This window comes from Mesoplodon mirus (genome assembly GCF_964341445.2).
Source record: "Mesoplodon mirus genome assembly, chromosome: 2".
Lineage (NCBI taxonomy): Eukaryota > Metazoa > Chordata > Mammalia > Artiodactyla > Ziphiidae > Mesoplodon > Mesoplodon mirus.
The window spans coordinates 3074705-3091128 of NC_138977.1; the positions used below are offsets into that span (position 1 = coordinate 3074705).

The following is a 16424-nucleotide window of genomic DNA, read 5'->3' on the forward strand; positions in this document are numbered from 1 at the left end:
GCTTTGCTAGATAGAATGAGTGAGCCTGACTTAGCATGGCACCTGTCCCCCCCCTTTTTTAATTTGTTTTTTATTGAAGTATAGTTGAATTACAGTGTTGTGTTAATTACTACTATACAGCAAAGTGACTCAGTTATACATACATATACATTCTTTTTCATATGCTTTTCCATTATGGTTTATCAAAGGATATTGAATATAGTTTTAACTGCTAGAAAATTTGAAAAATGCCTTTTTTTTTTTTTTCTTTTTTTTCTTGCGGTACGCGGGCCTCTCACTGCTGTGGCCTCTCCCGTTGCGGAGCACAGGCTCCGGACGCGCAGGTTCAGCGGCCATGGCTCACGGGCCCAGCCGCTCCGCGGCATGTGGGATCCTCCCGGACCGGGGCGCGAACCCGTGTCCCCTGCATCGGCAGGCGGACCCCCAACCACTGCGCCACCAGGGAAGCTCAAAATGCTTTATTTTAAATGTAGAGAAATAATGGTATAGATCTAAGTCCTTAAGGAAACTTAACATCTTATTGGAGACTAAGTACTATCATTATTTAAAACAGTATTACCTTTGTGTCAGGAAATGGACTTATAGTAATTTTCTTATAATTCCTTTCAACAGATCTCAAAGCTCTTTACCAACATTTACTTATTAATCTCAAAAACCTTGACAGGAATCTCACTAGTCTCACATGGGAGACTTGTGATAAAGAGCACTATCCTTATTTTGTAAGTAAACGCCAAGGAAAGCATAGTGATATAGTAGATGATCTAGAACAAAGCCTAAATTCTTAACATAGGATTGGCCAACATTTTCTTTATTCTTTTCTTTTCTTTTTCTTTCACTATTTCAATCCACTGAAATATAGCAATTCTGGGGAAGTATTAGCTACTTTTTAAATATAATATGGTGGTCTTTTATATTGGGTTGGCCAAAAAGTTTTTTCGGTTTTAAGTAAAAATAAAAGACACGTTTTTTCATTTTCACCAGGAATTTTACTGAACAATGTATTCACTAACCGAATGAACTTTTTGGCCAACCCAATATAAGTTATACTGAAAAACAAAAAACAGCAACTCTCATTGAAATGACAAGTTTGGCCGAAGAAAAGATAATCATCTGAAATAAATTTTCGATTTAAGAGCTTTTCTTGTGTGGAAGTAGTCCTTAGGAAGAATTACTAATCAAGAGTTTACCTTTAATACAAATTAATAGAAAACTGCATTAGCTAGAGCATTTGATTTGGCTCCAAGAAACCTGTAACCCCCTCTGTGGTATTGTAGAGATGTAGTTTGGGACAGTGGCCACTCTCTGTCCCCTATAAGGAACCCTACATGACAAAACCTTGTTTCTTTTGAGGAACTGGTATAACTAATTGCTGTTTTCTTTTTGCTTGGCAGCCTAATTAAAAAACCATGTAAAATACTGTTGCCAGTATATTTGTGTTCTACTTTTCCTCTAGTTTAAACCTTTTCTATTTATATTTTTCCTGGTTCTGATTTTCTTATTCATATTTTTCTATGTATATTTTCTCTTTTTTTAAAAAAAATTATTTGGCTGCATCAGGTCTTAGTTGCGGCATGAGGGATCTTCACTGCAGCATGTGGGCTGCTCTAGTTGTGGCACGTGGGCTTCTCTCTAGTTGTGATGTGCGGGCTCCAGAGTGCACGGGCTCAGTAGTTGCTGCTTGCGGGCTCTCTAGTGGCGTGCGGGCTCTGTAGTGGCATGCAGGCTCTAGAGTGCACGGGCTCAGTAGTTGCTGAGCGTGGGCTTAGTTGTCCCACAGCATGTGGGATTTTAGTTCCCCAACCAGGGATCGAACCCTTGTCCCCTGCATTGGAAGGCAGATTCTCAACCACTGGACCACGAGGGAAGTCCCATGCTATGTGTATTTTCTGTAATACAGGGATGTTTTGATGGCATGGACAAACATTTAATAAGTTGAAGTTTATGGTTGAGTTAGGGACTTTGCTATTTTAAAGGAATGGGTGCCAGCTACCTATGAAGTTAGCACTTCAAATTGCCTTAGCACCTGAGTGTTTCTTTACATTTCTTTTTAATGCATGCAGACACTGGACTAGATGATCTCTTAATCACCAGTAATGAAGGAAATTTTACCTGTTGATTTGGGGATAAATCTAACCTGCTCTGGATTTGTTTCTTAGCATTTAGGATCCATTGAATGTTTCTATAAATTACCTGATTTCTGCTTCAGCTGGATAGCTAAAATAAGAGTAGGCTTTTTCATATGACCATTCTCAATATCTTGGGCATTAACTAGCATCTCTTTTCCACAAATATAACTTCGTGCCTGATAATTTCTATGTTAAATATCAGTTTCACATAGAAGGTTAATAGTATGGTGTTAAGACTGACACTAAGCAAACTTGTCTAGGCTTTGATTGATTGATAGTTTCAAAATTAATTGGTTTATGGGGTATCCATTTAAAAAATATATTGTTGAGTTATGTATGTATGTGTATATTTGTATATGTGTATGTATGTGTGAACACACACGCATATATGGATTGTTTAATATAGTTATGCCTTTTCATTTTAAATGACTCGGTTTCTGTATATAATACTGAATGGTCGTCTCTGATAGACCAAAAATAATTATTTCACAAAATTTTTCACTGTCATTTATCAATAGTAGTATTAAGTTGAATACTGACTGGTTGAAGTACTTTCTATATAGAATATACTCAATAAATATGTGATTAATGATGAACTCTGTATATATATTGATACAAAGTCATTGGGAAAGCATAATTTATTTCATGTAATTCCTGTTTACCATCAAAAAATAACTCAGATTGTGCTTTTACTCCCTATATGACCCTAGGCCCCTTAAATGATAGTTTGTTTTAATCTTTGTCACTTAGTTCATGTGAAAGTAAACTTTGCTGCTCTGTTTAGATCACTCTGTCCTAATATCATAATTTAAATTTTTATGTGATTTGTGAGGCTAATTGAATGAGCATAGTCGGAAGCTGTCATTCTCCTTTTTCTTCTATTTCCTTTTCTTTTATTTATTTGAATTGACTTTACACACTGGAAAAAAAATTGATGGTTTGCCAGTATTGGAAACAATATTTTTAAATCAGTGATATATCAAAGACTTAACTCAAATATACAACTCTATCTGGCCCATCCAGAAAATCTCCATAAGCAATATAAAGGAATGAGAACCCAATTACTTTTATAGGTCTAGGGAGCAGTTTAATAATTGTTCCCTTTTGTCATTTTCAGTAAAGGATTAAATGTTTGAAAAGTTCATCACTGTGATATAAAGTTTGATACAATAAAGAACTATTAATTATATCTAACTATCTGAAGGATTCTGAAATTATGCCACACAGAGTATACAGGAATCTCATTTCTTAAGTGAAATTATATTGTAGTGAGGACAGAAAAAGACAAAATTTAAACAACTAATAAAGTAAAAATATATATAAATAAATAGTAGAATTCTTGAGATGAGGTTCACAGAGCAAAGGCAAGAGAAGAGGCAGGGAGGTTTAATAAGTATTCCTTGAAGAGGTGAGGAGTTAGTGGGGTGAAGTTCATAAAAACCAATAGGGTGTTTTTAAATCTGGTATGTATTTGTTAAAATTGAATATTAGAAGGTAGGTACTGCCTTTCATAATTTTAGAAATTAGAATGTAAAATTATATTACATTTATCTATAAGTATTTTATACTATAGGGAATAATTAACTTATTTTTTATAGTTAAAAAGAGACACATGGTATACTATGCTTTTTCTTTTCATAGCTTGCACTTTATGTGCTTTCATTCCTGGAACCCAAAGACCTGCTACAAGCGGCTCAGACGTGTCGCTACTGGAGAATTTTGGCTGAAGACAACCTTCTCTGGAGAGAGAAATGTAAAGAAGAGGGTAAGGTTCAAAATCACAGAGAGAAAATATTTTGTAGTTCGAAAAAGCAAAGTGATTCTGAAAAATAATAATAAGTTTTATGTGCACATAGAATAAAGTGGTGGATAAACTAAAAAAGAGAACTTTGGCAGCCTATCAAAGAATCAAGACTACGTCTTCATTTACATTCACCTACTTGTATAAAATCCACATGTTATTCCACATATTCAAATGTGCCAAATCTTGCCACTAACCCCTTTAGTGAGTACTGTAACTAATAGTGAATATATCTCATTTGCTTCCCAGTCTCCAGTAGAATTAATAAACAATGAGAAAGTCAAGATGAGGACAATTTAAAGAGAACCCCCAAATTAAACTAGCAATTAAATACTCAAATATTTGTAGTCTATTCATTTCTTCCACAAATATTTCTTGAGCACCTCTTATGTGCTAGATATTCTTAAATCCTGGGACTGTAGGAGTAAAGTCCCATTTTCTTCCCACTATGGAGCCTGTGTTCTGAGACCTGTTTAAAAAAAAAAAAAAAAAATCCCCTTTCCTAGTAATGGAGTAGGTATCATCCATATTAAGAAAGGACATTTTTTCTTTCCAGCAGGCATCTAGAAAAATATTACTTTTGAAAAAATTATGCAAAAATATTATTTGCCTTCGACAAGCAAAATTTTTTTTTTTTTTTTTTTGCGGTATGCGGGCCTCTCACTGTTGGGGCCTCTCCCATTGCAGAGCACAGGCTCTGGACGCCCAGGCTCAGCGGCCATGGCTCATGGGCCCAGCCGCTCCGTGGCATGTGGGATCTTCCCGGACCGGGGCATGAACCCGCGTCCCCTGCATCGGCAGGCGGACTCTCAAACCACTGCGCCACCAGGGAAGCCCCGACAAGCAAAATTTTTAAGAAAGAATCATAGAGTGTAAGACAGATGCGCTATAGGTTCTCTTTAGTAAAGCTGAGAGGTAAAGAAAGATCCAGGATACTTAGTTTCTAATCCTGCCTCTGCCCTGTCTGTGGCTTGGACTACTCAGTGAAACCTTCTCTTCTCAGATATATATAAAGTGGGATTAATTATCCCTGCCATACCTTCTCATAGAATCATTATTTTAATGACTTTTTTAAATTGTGATAATTTATACATAAAATAGAATTTATCACTTTCACTATTTTTAAGTGTATAGTTCAGCGGCATTAAGTACGCTGACTTTGCTATGGAACCATCACCACCATCCATCTCCAGAACTTTATCATCTTCCCCAGCTGCAACTCCATACCCATTTAACAATAACTCCTTATTCCTCTTCCCTGCAGCACTGGCAACCACCATTTTGTTTTCTGTCTCTATAAATTTGATGACTCTAGGGACCTCATATAAGTGGAATCATACAGTATTTGTCTTTTTGTGACTGTCTTATTTCACTTAGCATAATGTCTTCAAGGTTCATCCAAATGTATCAGAATTCCCTCCTTTTTTAAGACTAAACATTCCATTGTATGTATATACCACACTTTTTTCTCCATTTATCCATCAATGGACACTTCGGTTGCTTCCACCTCTTGGCTGTTATAAATAATGCTGCTACGAACATGGATGTACAAATACCTGTTCAAGTCCCTGCTTTCAGTTCTTTTGGGTGTATGTTCAGAAGTGGAATTGCTGGATCATATGGTAATTTTATGGTTAATTTATTTTGAGTAACCTCCATACTGTTTTCCGTAGCAGCTACATTATTTTATAGTCCCACAAGCATTGCACAAGGGTTCCAATTTCTCCACATCCTCACCAACATTTCATAGAATTATTCTGAGAGAAGTGAAATAGTCAGTAGAAAACATGCCATATAGATTGCAAATTTACATTAGTGTCTCGTAATAACAGTGTTAGAAATTAGTGTTCTGCATTTCAGTGGTTTTCAGCATAGGAGAAAATGAGATGCATTATAAAATGTGTAATTTGTATTATCGGTGAAGGCAATTATACTCTAAATTTTCTAAACCTTAGGTATTGATGAACCATTGCACATCAAGAGAAGAAAAGTAATAAAACCAGGTTTCATACACAGTCCGTGGAAAAGTGCATACATCAGGCAGCACAGAATTGATACTAACTGGAGGCGAGGAGAACTCAAGTCTCCTAAGGTAACTGAACTCTTGCATGGTGTAACAGAGACCATTAATCAGTGTTAGTACGTAGTGTACTCTTTCATATCTGACAAGCAGTATAATTTGACAACCCATGTCCTGTAGAAAGAAAACAATATATTTTAAAATAACTGAAAATGTAACTGACAGTATTCCTCTGTGCTAATATCTCTAGTCTGACAACTAATTGTACTTGAATAAAAGATGAATTGACTTACGTGTTGTTCTATCTATTGCACGTAAATGAAAATTTCTGAATATCCTGTTGAATTTTGTGTCATATACATACTGCCTAAGAATTTGCTCCCTCTCTGACTAAGCATGATTTTCTGAGGAGTACCCATGTTTGGGGGGTTTTTTGATGGCTTTTGTGTGTTTTAATTTTATAAATTTAAGCATAATTCTGATTTTCTGCCTTATAACATTTCAATTATATAAAGAATGGCAAAAATACTTGAAATCCTTAGCTATATTTTTTTCAACTGGAAAAAAGCAATTTGGGGAGACATTTTGTTTTAAAACGTATACATTATGACAGGCTTTTTTGTTTTAAGTTGAAAAAGTTGATTATTGTCTTTCTACTTAGTAGGTGCTTTTGTTTTTGTGTGTCAAAATTGCACAACTTAAGTGCATATTCTTTTGGTTTGAGCGGATAAAATAGATGATTATAAAATACGTTTGTGTTTGAACCATATTTATGAGGTCTTGACTGAGTAAAATTTTAATAGTTGATGTCTCAAGTATAAATAATAGAATATGGAAACAATAAAATGTTTAATACTTAATTCATCCGCCAGGAAGGATGCTTCATATTTTATACAAATTTTTACTCTGGAAATAGACTATGGATTACTGTTGCTATTTATGGCCTCATTTTTCTTTTCACCAGTATTTTAAAAAACATAATGTAGTAACATACTTCTGATCTGTACATCTATGTTGTAGGTGCTGAAAGGACATGATGATCATGTGATCACATGCTTACAGTTTTGTGGTAACCGAATAGTTAGTGGTTCTGATGACAACACTTTAAAAGTTTGGTCAGCAGTCACAGGCAAAGTAAGTGTACTTCTCTCTACACTTCGTAAAGTCACCATTTGGTACCTACCTTTACAAGGATCAACCAGTGAAAGGAAAACAAGGATTCATTTTTGAGTCTAGCTTATTTTGATAGCAAATATCAGAGCTTCTAATTCAGCTTTTTTCTTGGCATGAAAATGATGTTTCTCATGATAGGGATGTCATTAGTTTCTTCTTCATTTAAATAGTTTGTCTATCTTTGTGACTTAGCTATTTTAAGATTTTACAGATGTGCTTTTTTTTTTCTTTTTTGGGGGTTAATTTTTCCCACTTTTATTAACCATCAAAGTTATATCTCCTTCCTTTTTAATCTTTTTCAAAAATATGACTGAGGGATATATTTTTTCCTTGTAAACTTTGTTGATAACCTACCTATAGTTTAAAAGTTAAATACATCATGTTAATTTTGATTTATCTCAAACCCTGTAAGATAGAAGTTAAGCAGGCTAGTTATTTAAATAGGAGTTTGAAGGAAACAAAGCAGTCCAGGCAGTCAGTTTCACTTCATACAATATTATACTTTAATGGTTCTCTACTGAATACTTATTTTTATCTGTCCAATGGAAAATATTTTCTTGAATTAGGTAATTGACCACCTAAAAAAGAATAGAAGAAAGTGTGTGGGGAGGGGGAAATCTGTCTTTTAAAATGTCTTATAACGTGTTGATTCTTGGGCAAGAATCTTCTAAATATTCCAAGTCAGATGTAAACGTTTTTTTAAAACTGCTTCGTATTTCCATAGTGTAATATTAGTTTTGGATTTATTTCAGGGTTTTAGTGTCTGTCTTTACTTGTCTAGAAGTACCTTGCCTAGAAGTACCCTAACTACTGCCTTGGGGCAGATTCAGATGAAATGTGGAATGTAGCCACACCCAACTCTGTTGGCATTCTTTCACTGAATCCATTCCCATGGAAGAAACCAAGTTGCAATTTTAGTATTATTTTATCAAAGAGGCCAGGCCGGAGTTGTCATACTTTAGTGAGAAAGGTTTACTGTCTACATACTTGTTCCTCGGCTGTGTGTGTGTGTATAATATGCAGTGCTGCTGAGTAAACAAAGAAATACACAGTGATGGGATCATGTTATATTGATGTGAAAAATTATTTTCTAATATGCCAAACATTCCAACTGAGTAAATAACTTTACTTCAGATTTTAATGAACGGCTGAAATGTTATTTACATTGTTTTTCTTTCTACCCAAAAGTAATCATCTTAAGTGTTTTTGCAGTGTCTGAGGACATTAGTGGGACACACAGGTGGAGTATGGTCATCACAGATGAGAGACAATATCATTATTAGTGGATCTACAGATCGGACTCTCAAAGTGTGGAATGCGGAGACGGGAGAATGTATACACACCTTATATGGGCATACTTCCACTGTACGTTGTATGCATCTCCATGAAAAAAGGTAGGGGAAACCCTGTAGGGGTTGGGAATTCTTCCTCTGTTACTTGTGAACTTGGGGCCTTTTGTATAGAGTTCCGTTGTACAGTACTTACCATGTCTAACAGAGAGATAGTGATAATACGCTCCTAAATTAGACTCATCATCCAACTGCAGATATTTCTCTGCTAGGAAAGCAGCAGTGTGTTGCCTTAGAATCGGGCAGTCGGGTGTTGCCTTTAAATGTCCGTCCTCATTTGATGTGCTGTTGGCTTCCACCTTGAAACCCTGTTCTCTGATCTTGACTAACACCTTACTTTATCGTTCTAAATCTTTGATGACTCATCATCTTCAAAAAAATTGGGGGGGGGCATATATTTCCAGTAGTGGGACACATTCCCTAATTCAGGCTTCAAGTCTCTGAGTCTTTTTAATTACCCACCACCCTTCCCCCACTCCATCATATCCCCTGTGTCTGGGCAAAAGCTGAGGCCTGTGGGTTTTAACTTATTCTCTCATTACCTATCACCTGAACTACTGACAGAGCTTTCAAACTCGGTCACCTTTTACACAGCTGCAGAGAACCTCCTCTCATTACAGTAGTACCGCTGCCCTTTGGGAGCCTACTGTTGCCCGCCGAATTAAGGAAGAAACCCTCAATCCAGTTCTCAAAATAGTTTAAGCCAAACCAGACTGCTTGCCTTTTTCTTCTCGGCATCTTTGCGGTTGCTTTTATCTCCTCCTACAGAGCCCTCCTATTAAAGTCCTTTCTGTCTTCCATTGGCGTGTCTTCATGGTACTCCTGTTAAACAGATGTGATTTCTACCTCCCTTGTCAGAAAAGGTCTCTCTGAAGGGTCCTCACAGTGAATCCACTCCAGTTTTTACCGTTAATTCATTCTGTCCATGGCATCTTCTTTATCAAGAACCATTACATTTAGCAGATTTCACTTCAGATTTGTAATATGTGCAGAAAAGTACCTTCTCACTTGTAATTTGAATCTACTTTGAACAATGTGCTCTACTATTAAAATTGGGGGGGGGGGATTGGTATCAAGAGACCTTGCATTTCAGTTTCCATTATGTTCTGACTTAAATCGCTCAATGCTTCCATTTTCTACTGTTCCAAAGGTGGAAACTCTGGCCTTTCTTAATCTCTTAGGAATGACATTAAAGACATCTGAGTTTTCAACTCTCCTTTGTAATCCAAAGGTGATTGCCATATTTGTATCACTCTGGTCTTCGGAAGAGAATAAATGTTGGGTCAGAGTTTTAAGGGATTTCTGTTGCCCCTACATGTGTATGTTCTAAAAATCTGTATGTCTTAATGCCCCGGTAGCCTACAGAATATTTTTAAATATAAACATAAGCAGCCTTTGTTTGAGGACATGTTTAAAACTGGTTAACTTAACCAGAGTATATGGTGTAAAGCTCATATGTTTAGCTGTTTAAACTCCAGATTCTGATTTGTTTTGTTGAAAAACCTTCATTGAATTTTTTCCCTAGTCACAAAGGGACTTTGTGCTCATAATTAAAATTGGAGGAAATGACAGAAAGAATAAAGAAGAAAACTTAAGTTTTTCAAAATACTGCCACCCATTAGCATTTTACACATATTGCCCACACTAACATTTTATTTCTAAACTCAAGATCTTATTGTATGTGTTTAGAGCTGGCTGCTTCCGCTGCTGCTTCTTTATCTTCTTTGACTTCATCTTCCTCTTCTTCCTCTTTGTCATTTCTAATTACAGTACAGTAGCCTTAAAACTGTTCCACAGGACCCCAAGGTGCTCCTGGGTCCCTCATAGGTGGAGGAATCAAACAGGCAGAATTCTAGGCTTTCCAACTTCCCATCCCAATCAGAGTAACTCAACTTTTGCATGTTTATATATCAAGGTTTTACATAGTATGTATTTATTTTGAAAACAGGTATTCCTGCTTGAGAAAAGGAAAAAATGTTTTAATAACCACAGACATTTTATGTATCATGTTTTCTCACAATATCAAAATTCTACTACATTCTTTTTTCTGTTTTCCCCCCTACAGAGTTGTTAGTGGTTCTCGAGATGCCACCCTTAGGGTTTGGGATATTGAGACAGGCCAGTGTTTACATGTTTTGATGGGTCATGTAGCAGCGGTCCGCTGCGTTCAATATGATGGCAGAAGGGTTGTGAGTGGAGCGTATGACTTTATGGTGAAGGTGTGGGACCCGGAGACGGAGACCTGTCTGCACACACTGCAGGGGCACACCAACAGGGTCTACTCGTTACAGGTAAGAGACCTGTCTCTCCTGCTCTCTCCTGAGCTGCTCTGTTGATGAGTCATAAGGTTGTCTTACTCATAATCACTGTCAGATTGCTGATCCAATACAGTCCAAAAAAAGGTGAATCAAATTATTCTGTTTACATATACTTTATTTTTTTAAAATAAACTTTATTTATTTATTGGCTGCATTGGGTCTCTGTTGCTGTGCACATTCTTTCTCTAGTTGCAGCGAGCGGGGGCTACTCTTTGTTGCGGTGCTCGGGCTTCTCGTTGCGGAGCATGGGCTCTAGGCGCAGGCTTCAGTAGTTGTGGCTCGTGGGCTCTAGAGTGCAGGCTCAGTCGTTGTGGCTCGCGGGCTCTAGAGTGCAGGCTCAGTACTTGTGGCACATGGACTTAGTTGCTCCGTGGCATGTGGGATCTTCCCAGACCCGGGCTCGAACCCGTGTCCCCTGCACTGGCAGGTGGATTCATAACCACTGTGCCACCAGGGAAGTCCCTACGTATACTTTAAAATGGGCATGAAGAAAGCATAAATTTTGAAATTATTTAAATGATTTGTTTCAATTTTTCTGTGATTGATTTCCCTCTAAAATACAAATATTTTTCTTGGAACCTGAGACTTTGGGGCCCTAAATTTTGCTGTGTTCATTCATGGATAGATGGTCTCATAGGAGAATAACCTGGATTTTAATGAACTTCTTAGAGGATTAATTTGGCCGGCAGCTGCCCCTTTGCCTTGATAGCGGGAAGTGGACGGACCATGTAACTGTGATTCCGCCCCCATGCACGGTGGAAGTGGAACTGTCTGCACAGAGCTGCTCTGCTGTCACGGGGCCGCTGGTCTGTAGTCATGAAGAAGTACATGTGACTTAAACTGATGTTCGGTTTGTTTTCATTTGAACCTGAGGTTCTACAATAGACTGCCACAGTTTGACATAAATAACTAGATTAATAGCAAGTTTAGAAAATAGATCTTGTTTCGTTTCGTGAAAGACAACATTGTCAATTCAAAAATACAGTTGACCCTTGAACAACTTAGGAGTCAGGGGCACCAACCACCCCACCCCCACCCCCAACGCCAGTCGAAAATCCTCGAATAACTTTACAGTTGGCCCTCCGTATCTGCAGTTCCACATCCAAGAATTCAACCAACCTGGGATTGTGTAGTAGGTATTTAGCGAAAGAAATTCGAGTATAGGTGTGGACCCTCCCGGTTCAAACCCATGTTGTTCAAGGGTCAGCTGTATTTCCTGTTACTTGCATAGCTTGTTTACCAGTTACTGCCCATTCGTAATCAGCAAATTAGTATGTAGTCCCAGGGCTCTCAGTTCTGTCGTTGGGGTATTTGTATCTTAACTGATGGAATACTTACTGTCCATGTCATGAAATATTGACATATAATAAAGATGTCTGTTAACTTAGAAAAGGTTATGAACTTGGAGGAGAGGGAATTGGATGCAATTGTTTGTATGTTTCGTGATATGTTCGAACCTTAATGAATATAATAATCTTATTTAAATAAGCCATTAGATTGAGGAAAGAGGTGGTAACATTATTATAGATCTGGGAATTGGTAGATATTTGTTGACTTTAGGTATAGCTGGGAAGCTGGAGAAGAGATGCTGTATATAGTTTGCTTTTGTTCTCAAAATGCCACCACTTCTAATTCCAGATATAATTATCTGTTGGCACATTTCCTAAATAGCATTAGGTTCTTGTAAATGAAATTTTTATTTTACATACAATTTTTAATGGAACTTACTTTGAAATATCATGAAAGCTATCTCCAGCCCTTTTCATGCCATAGGTGTTGATAAGCACACCCTTTATTCATAAACCACGTCAGCAGTTTAAGCTTCCTATTGGGAAGTAAAACTCAAATGGCAATCCATATTGAATCATTCATGGTATGTAGCTAGTAAATGTGGCCAGACGATCTGAAAATAATATGTTCATTTTAGGTGGTTTTTTGAAAATTGTTTCTGCATCTAGTTTGAAGCCACTGTCCATAAAAATTTAGCATTTCTGGTAGAAGCTTCTGAGAACATGCCCTGTGGAGTTGCTTGATTGCGTGCACTTTGTCCTAGTACCTCCTTTTGTTCCTGGCATTTTGTTCTCATGCTTTACTCCCGTCCCCTTTTAGGATTAAGGTCAATAAATAATATCAAGAATATGTACACTTCTAGTCTAATAAACTGTGTCTGTTGTAGTTTGATGGCATCCATGTGGTGAGTGGATCTCTTGATACATCAATCCGAGTTTGGGATGTGGAGACAGGGAATTGCATTCACACGTTAACAGGACACCAGTCGTTAACAAGCGGCATGGAACTCAAAGACAACATTCTTGTCTCTGGGAATGCAGACTCTACAGTTAAAATCTGGGATATCAAAACAGGACAGTGTTTACAAACATTGCAAGGTAAATATTGGCTACCCACCTTTAGTTGTGTTTCTTAAAAATGAGATTGTTGGTCAAAAGAGAAATATGGAGCTTTTGTGTCACAGAAAGAATTAACCTCGTACAAAATGAAAACTTATGTTGGATAAGTTTATGAGCCTTTCCACTCTGACTCGAGTAGGAGTGGGAGTAGCATGGGAAGGATTCACAGTGCCCACTGAACTAGAGGAAGAAACATGTGAAAGCCGCTAATACTAAATGAGGCACAGCAGTGTTAACTCCTGATATCATGATTCACTTCTTTTTCTTAGTCATAGCCCTTAGAAAGTGGTTTTTTCTCATCGAGGCCATCTGGTGGGCTACACTGCAGCTTTCTTACTCACTGATTTTGTCTCTTCCTCAGGGCTTTGGAATAGTGTCCATTCAGCCTTTGCCTTTGACTGGTTAGTTCAGAGTGGCGGGGCAATAGATGGTCCGTGAGCAGAATACGTAATGCTGGTACTATCCACGTCACACCGAGAGAAGTGCTCATTCATGCAACCAGGACACAAGATGCACGCCTGGTAGCTAGCCACGCTTCCTGGAACACAGAACCCTCAGAGATAAACGTTTCAGTTACAAATAGCTACCAGCTTTTCTTACACCCCTGCCGATCCTAAAATACTCAGAACACACTTTCTAAATGTGCAGCGTTTTAAATATTTCATTTATTGTGTGTTCCAATATAGAGTCCACAAATTACAGTATAACTGACCCTTAGTCATGATTTCTAACCAGTAACGAAATTCCTTTGGTTTTGCCTAGGTCCCAACAAGCATCAGAGTGCTGTGACCTGTTTACAGTTCAACAAGAACTTTGTAATTACCAGCTCAGATGATGGAACTGTAAAACTATGGGACTTGAAAACGGGTGAATTTATTCGCAACCTAGTCACATTGGAGAGTGGGGGGAGCGGGGGAGTCGTGTGGCGGATCAGAGCCTCAAACACAAAGCTGGTGTGTGCAGTCGGGAGTCGCAACGGGACGGAGGAAACCAAGCTGCTGGTGCTGGACTTTGATGTGGACATGAAGTGAGGAGCAGGAAAGGTGGCATCGTCCCAACGTGTAGACGACATACTCCCTGCCCTTCCCCCTGCAAAAGAAAAAAAGAGAAAAAAAAGAAAAAAGAAAAGAAAAAGAAAAAAAATCCCTTGTTCTCAGTGGTGCAGGATGTTGGATTGGGGCAACAGAGCGAAAAGACCTACAGACTCAGAAGAAAAAGAGGAAGCGATGACAAACCGCAACTGACAAGAGAGGCGCCTGCCGGCTCATCCCGGAAAAAGCTTCACTTTGGACTGAGGGCAGCTTTGCAAAACGAGACTTTCGAAATCAAACCAGGTGCAATTATTTCTTTATTTTCTTCTCCAGTGGTCGCTGGGCAGCGTTACTGCAGAGATGTCGTTACAGATTCTGCTAGCCTGTTCTTTTACCACTGAGACCTAGAAAGAAGCTGCAGTAACATCCACACAGTACCGGTGGCCTTTCTCACCAGAGAGCATCTGCAACAAAAAGTCATTTTTCTGGAGCGGAAAAGCTAAAAAGGAAAAAAATTACTGTGAATTGTTTTTGTACAGTTATCACGAAAAGCTTTTTTTTTTTTTTTTTTTTTTTTTTTTTGCCAACCATTGCCAATGTCAATCAATCACAGTATTAGCCTCTGTTAATCTATTCCTGTCGCTTCCACATACACTCTGCAATGCCTGTGTTGCTCAAAGGTGGCAAGTTGTCCTGGGTTCTGTGAGTCCCGACATGGATTTAATTCTTGATGCTGGTGCTAGAAGTAGGTCTTCAAATACGGGATTGTGTCCCACCCCTGTACTGTACTCCCAGTGGCCAAACTTATTTATGCTGCTAAATGAAAGAAAGAAAAAAAAAAAGCAAATTATTTTTTTTTATTTTTTTTCTGCTGTGACGTTTTAGTCCCAGACTGAATTCCAAATTTGCTCTAGTTTGGTTACGGAAAAAAAAAGACTTTTTGCCACTGAAACTTGAACCATCTGTGCCTCTAAGAGGCTGAGAATGGGAGAGTTTCAGAAAATAAAGAGTGAAGTTTGCCTGCAAGTAAAGAATTGAGAGTGTGTGCAAAGCTTATTTTCTTTTATCTGGGCAAAAATTAAAACACATTCCTTGGAACAGAGCTGTTGCCGCCTGTTCTGCGGAGAAACTTTTCTTTTTGAGGGCTGTGGTGAATGGATGAACATACATAATAAAACTGACAAAATATTTTAAAAATATATAAAACACAAAGTTAAAATAAAGTTGCTGGTCAGTCTTAGTGTTTTACAGTATTTGGGAAAACAACTGTTACAGTTTTATTGCTCTGAGTAACTGACAAAGCAGAAACTATCCAGTTTTTGTAGTAAAGGCGTCACATGCAAACACGCAAAATGAATGAAAAAGTCAAATGGTTTGCCTCATTCTCCAAGAGCCACAACTCAAGCTGAACTGTGAAAGTGGTTTAACACTGTATCCTAGGTGATCTTTTTTTCCTCCTCCTGTTTATTTTTTTTGTTTGTTTTATTTATAGTCTGATTTAAAACAATCAGATTCAAGTTGGTTAATTTTAGTTATGTAACAACCTGACATGATGGAGGAAAACAACCTTTAAAGGGATTGTGTCTATGGTTTGATTCACTTAGAAATTTTATTTTCTTATAACTTAAGTGCAATAAAATGTGTTTTTTCATGTTAGTATGCCTGTTTCTTCCACTGAGGTAAGAACACTTGATTATCAATATTGAGGGTTTGTCTCTGATATTTTAATCTTCGCATCCCCCGTAGTGCGGCATAGAAATTGATGCTTCCAGGCCTGTTGTCCACAGCCAAAGTAAGAACAGTGGGCGGCAAGATGCAAATTGTATTTATTTAAGCTGTGCAGGAGGATGTGGCACTGTGCTCATCTCTATCACATGGGGGTATATAGGTATGAAATCTCGTCCCTCAAAGAGCCAGCAGACTTTTATGGTAGTTGCAACTAGAATTCCTATAGGAAGTTCATTTTTAAAATGTGACCACGTGTCGACTACTTACCAGGAACTTTCTATGCGTTCTCTCTGAAGCTCCCACCATCCTGAGATGTAGACACCATTCTCTCCACTTTAAAGATGAGGGCAGGACTGCGGCTCACACGGGTTAGGTGTTTGTCAGGAGTCAGGTACCTGGCCAAGCACCAGGATTCACACTCATGCCCTTTAAGGAGAAAGAAACCTAGAATTTTGACAGACTATAAAGCA

The 16424-nt window shown here is 37.9% G+C and overlaps 1 protein-coding gene across 8 annotated transcripts in view; it reads left to right on the top strand.

Annotated features, from left to right (window-relative positions):
• The window catches only part of FBXW7 (F-box and WD repeat domain containing 7), a 209254-nt gene extending 193377 nt beyond the window's left edge, over nucleotides 1–15877 (top strand). For all 8 annotated transcript variants that reach the window (XM_082605570.1, XM_082605572.1, XM_082605573.1 and 5 more), the window contains 7 exons: nucleotides 3768–3891; nucleotides 5883–6019; nucleotides 6968–7081; nucleotides 8333–8514; nucleotides 10535–10760; nucleotides 12964–13174; nucleotides 13958–15877. In XM_082605570.1, coding sequence (XP_082461696.1) covers nucleotides 3768–3891; nucleotides 5883–6019; nucleotides 6968–7081; nucleotides 8333–8514; nucleotides 10535–10760; nucleotides 12964–13174; nucleotides 13958–14226 — 1263 coding nt within the window. In that variant the 3' untranslated portion in view covers nucleotides 14227–15877. The remainder of the gene's footprint in view (nucleotides 1–3767; nucleotides 3892–5882; nucleotides 6020–6967; nucleotides 7082–8332; nucleotides 8515–10534; nucleotides 10761–12963; nucleotides 13175–13957) is intronic.
• The last annotated feature ends 547 nt before the right edge of the window (nucleotides 15878–16424 follow it).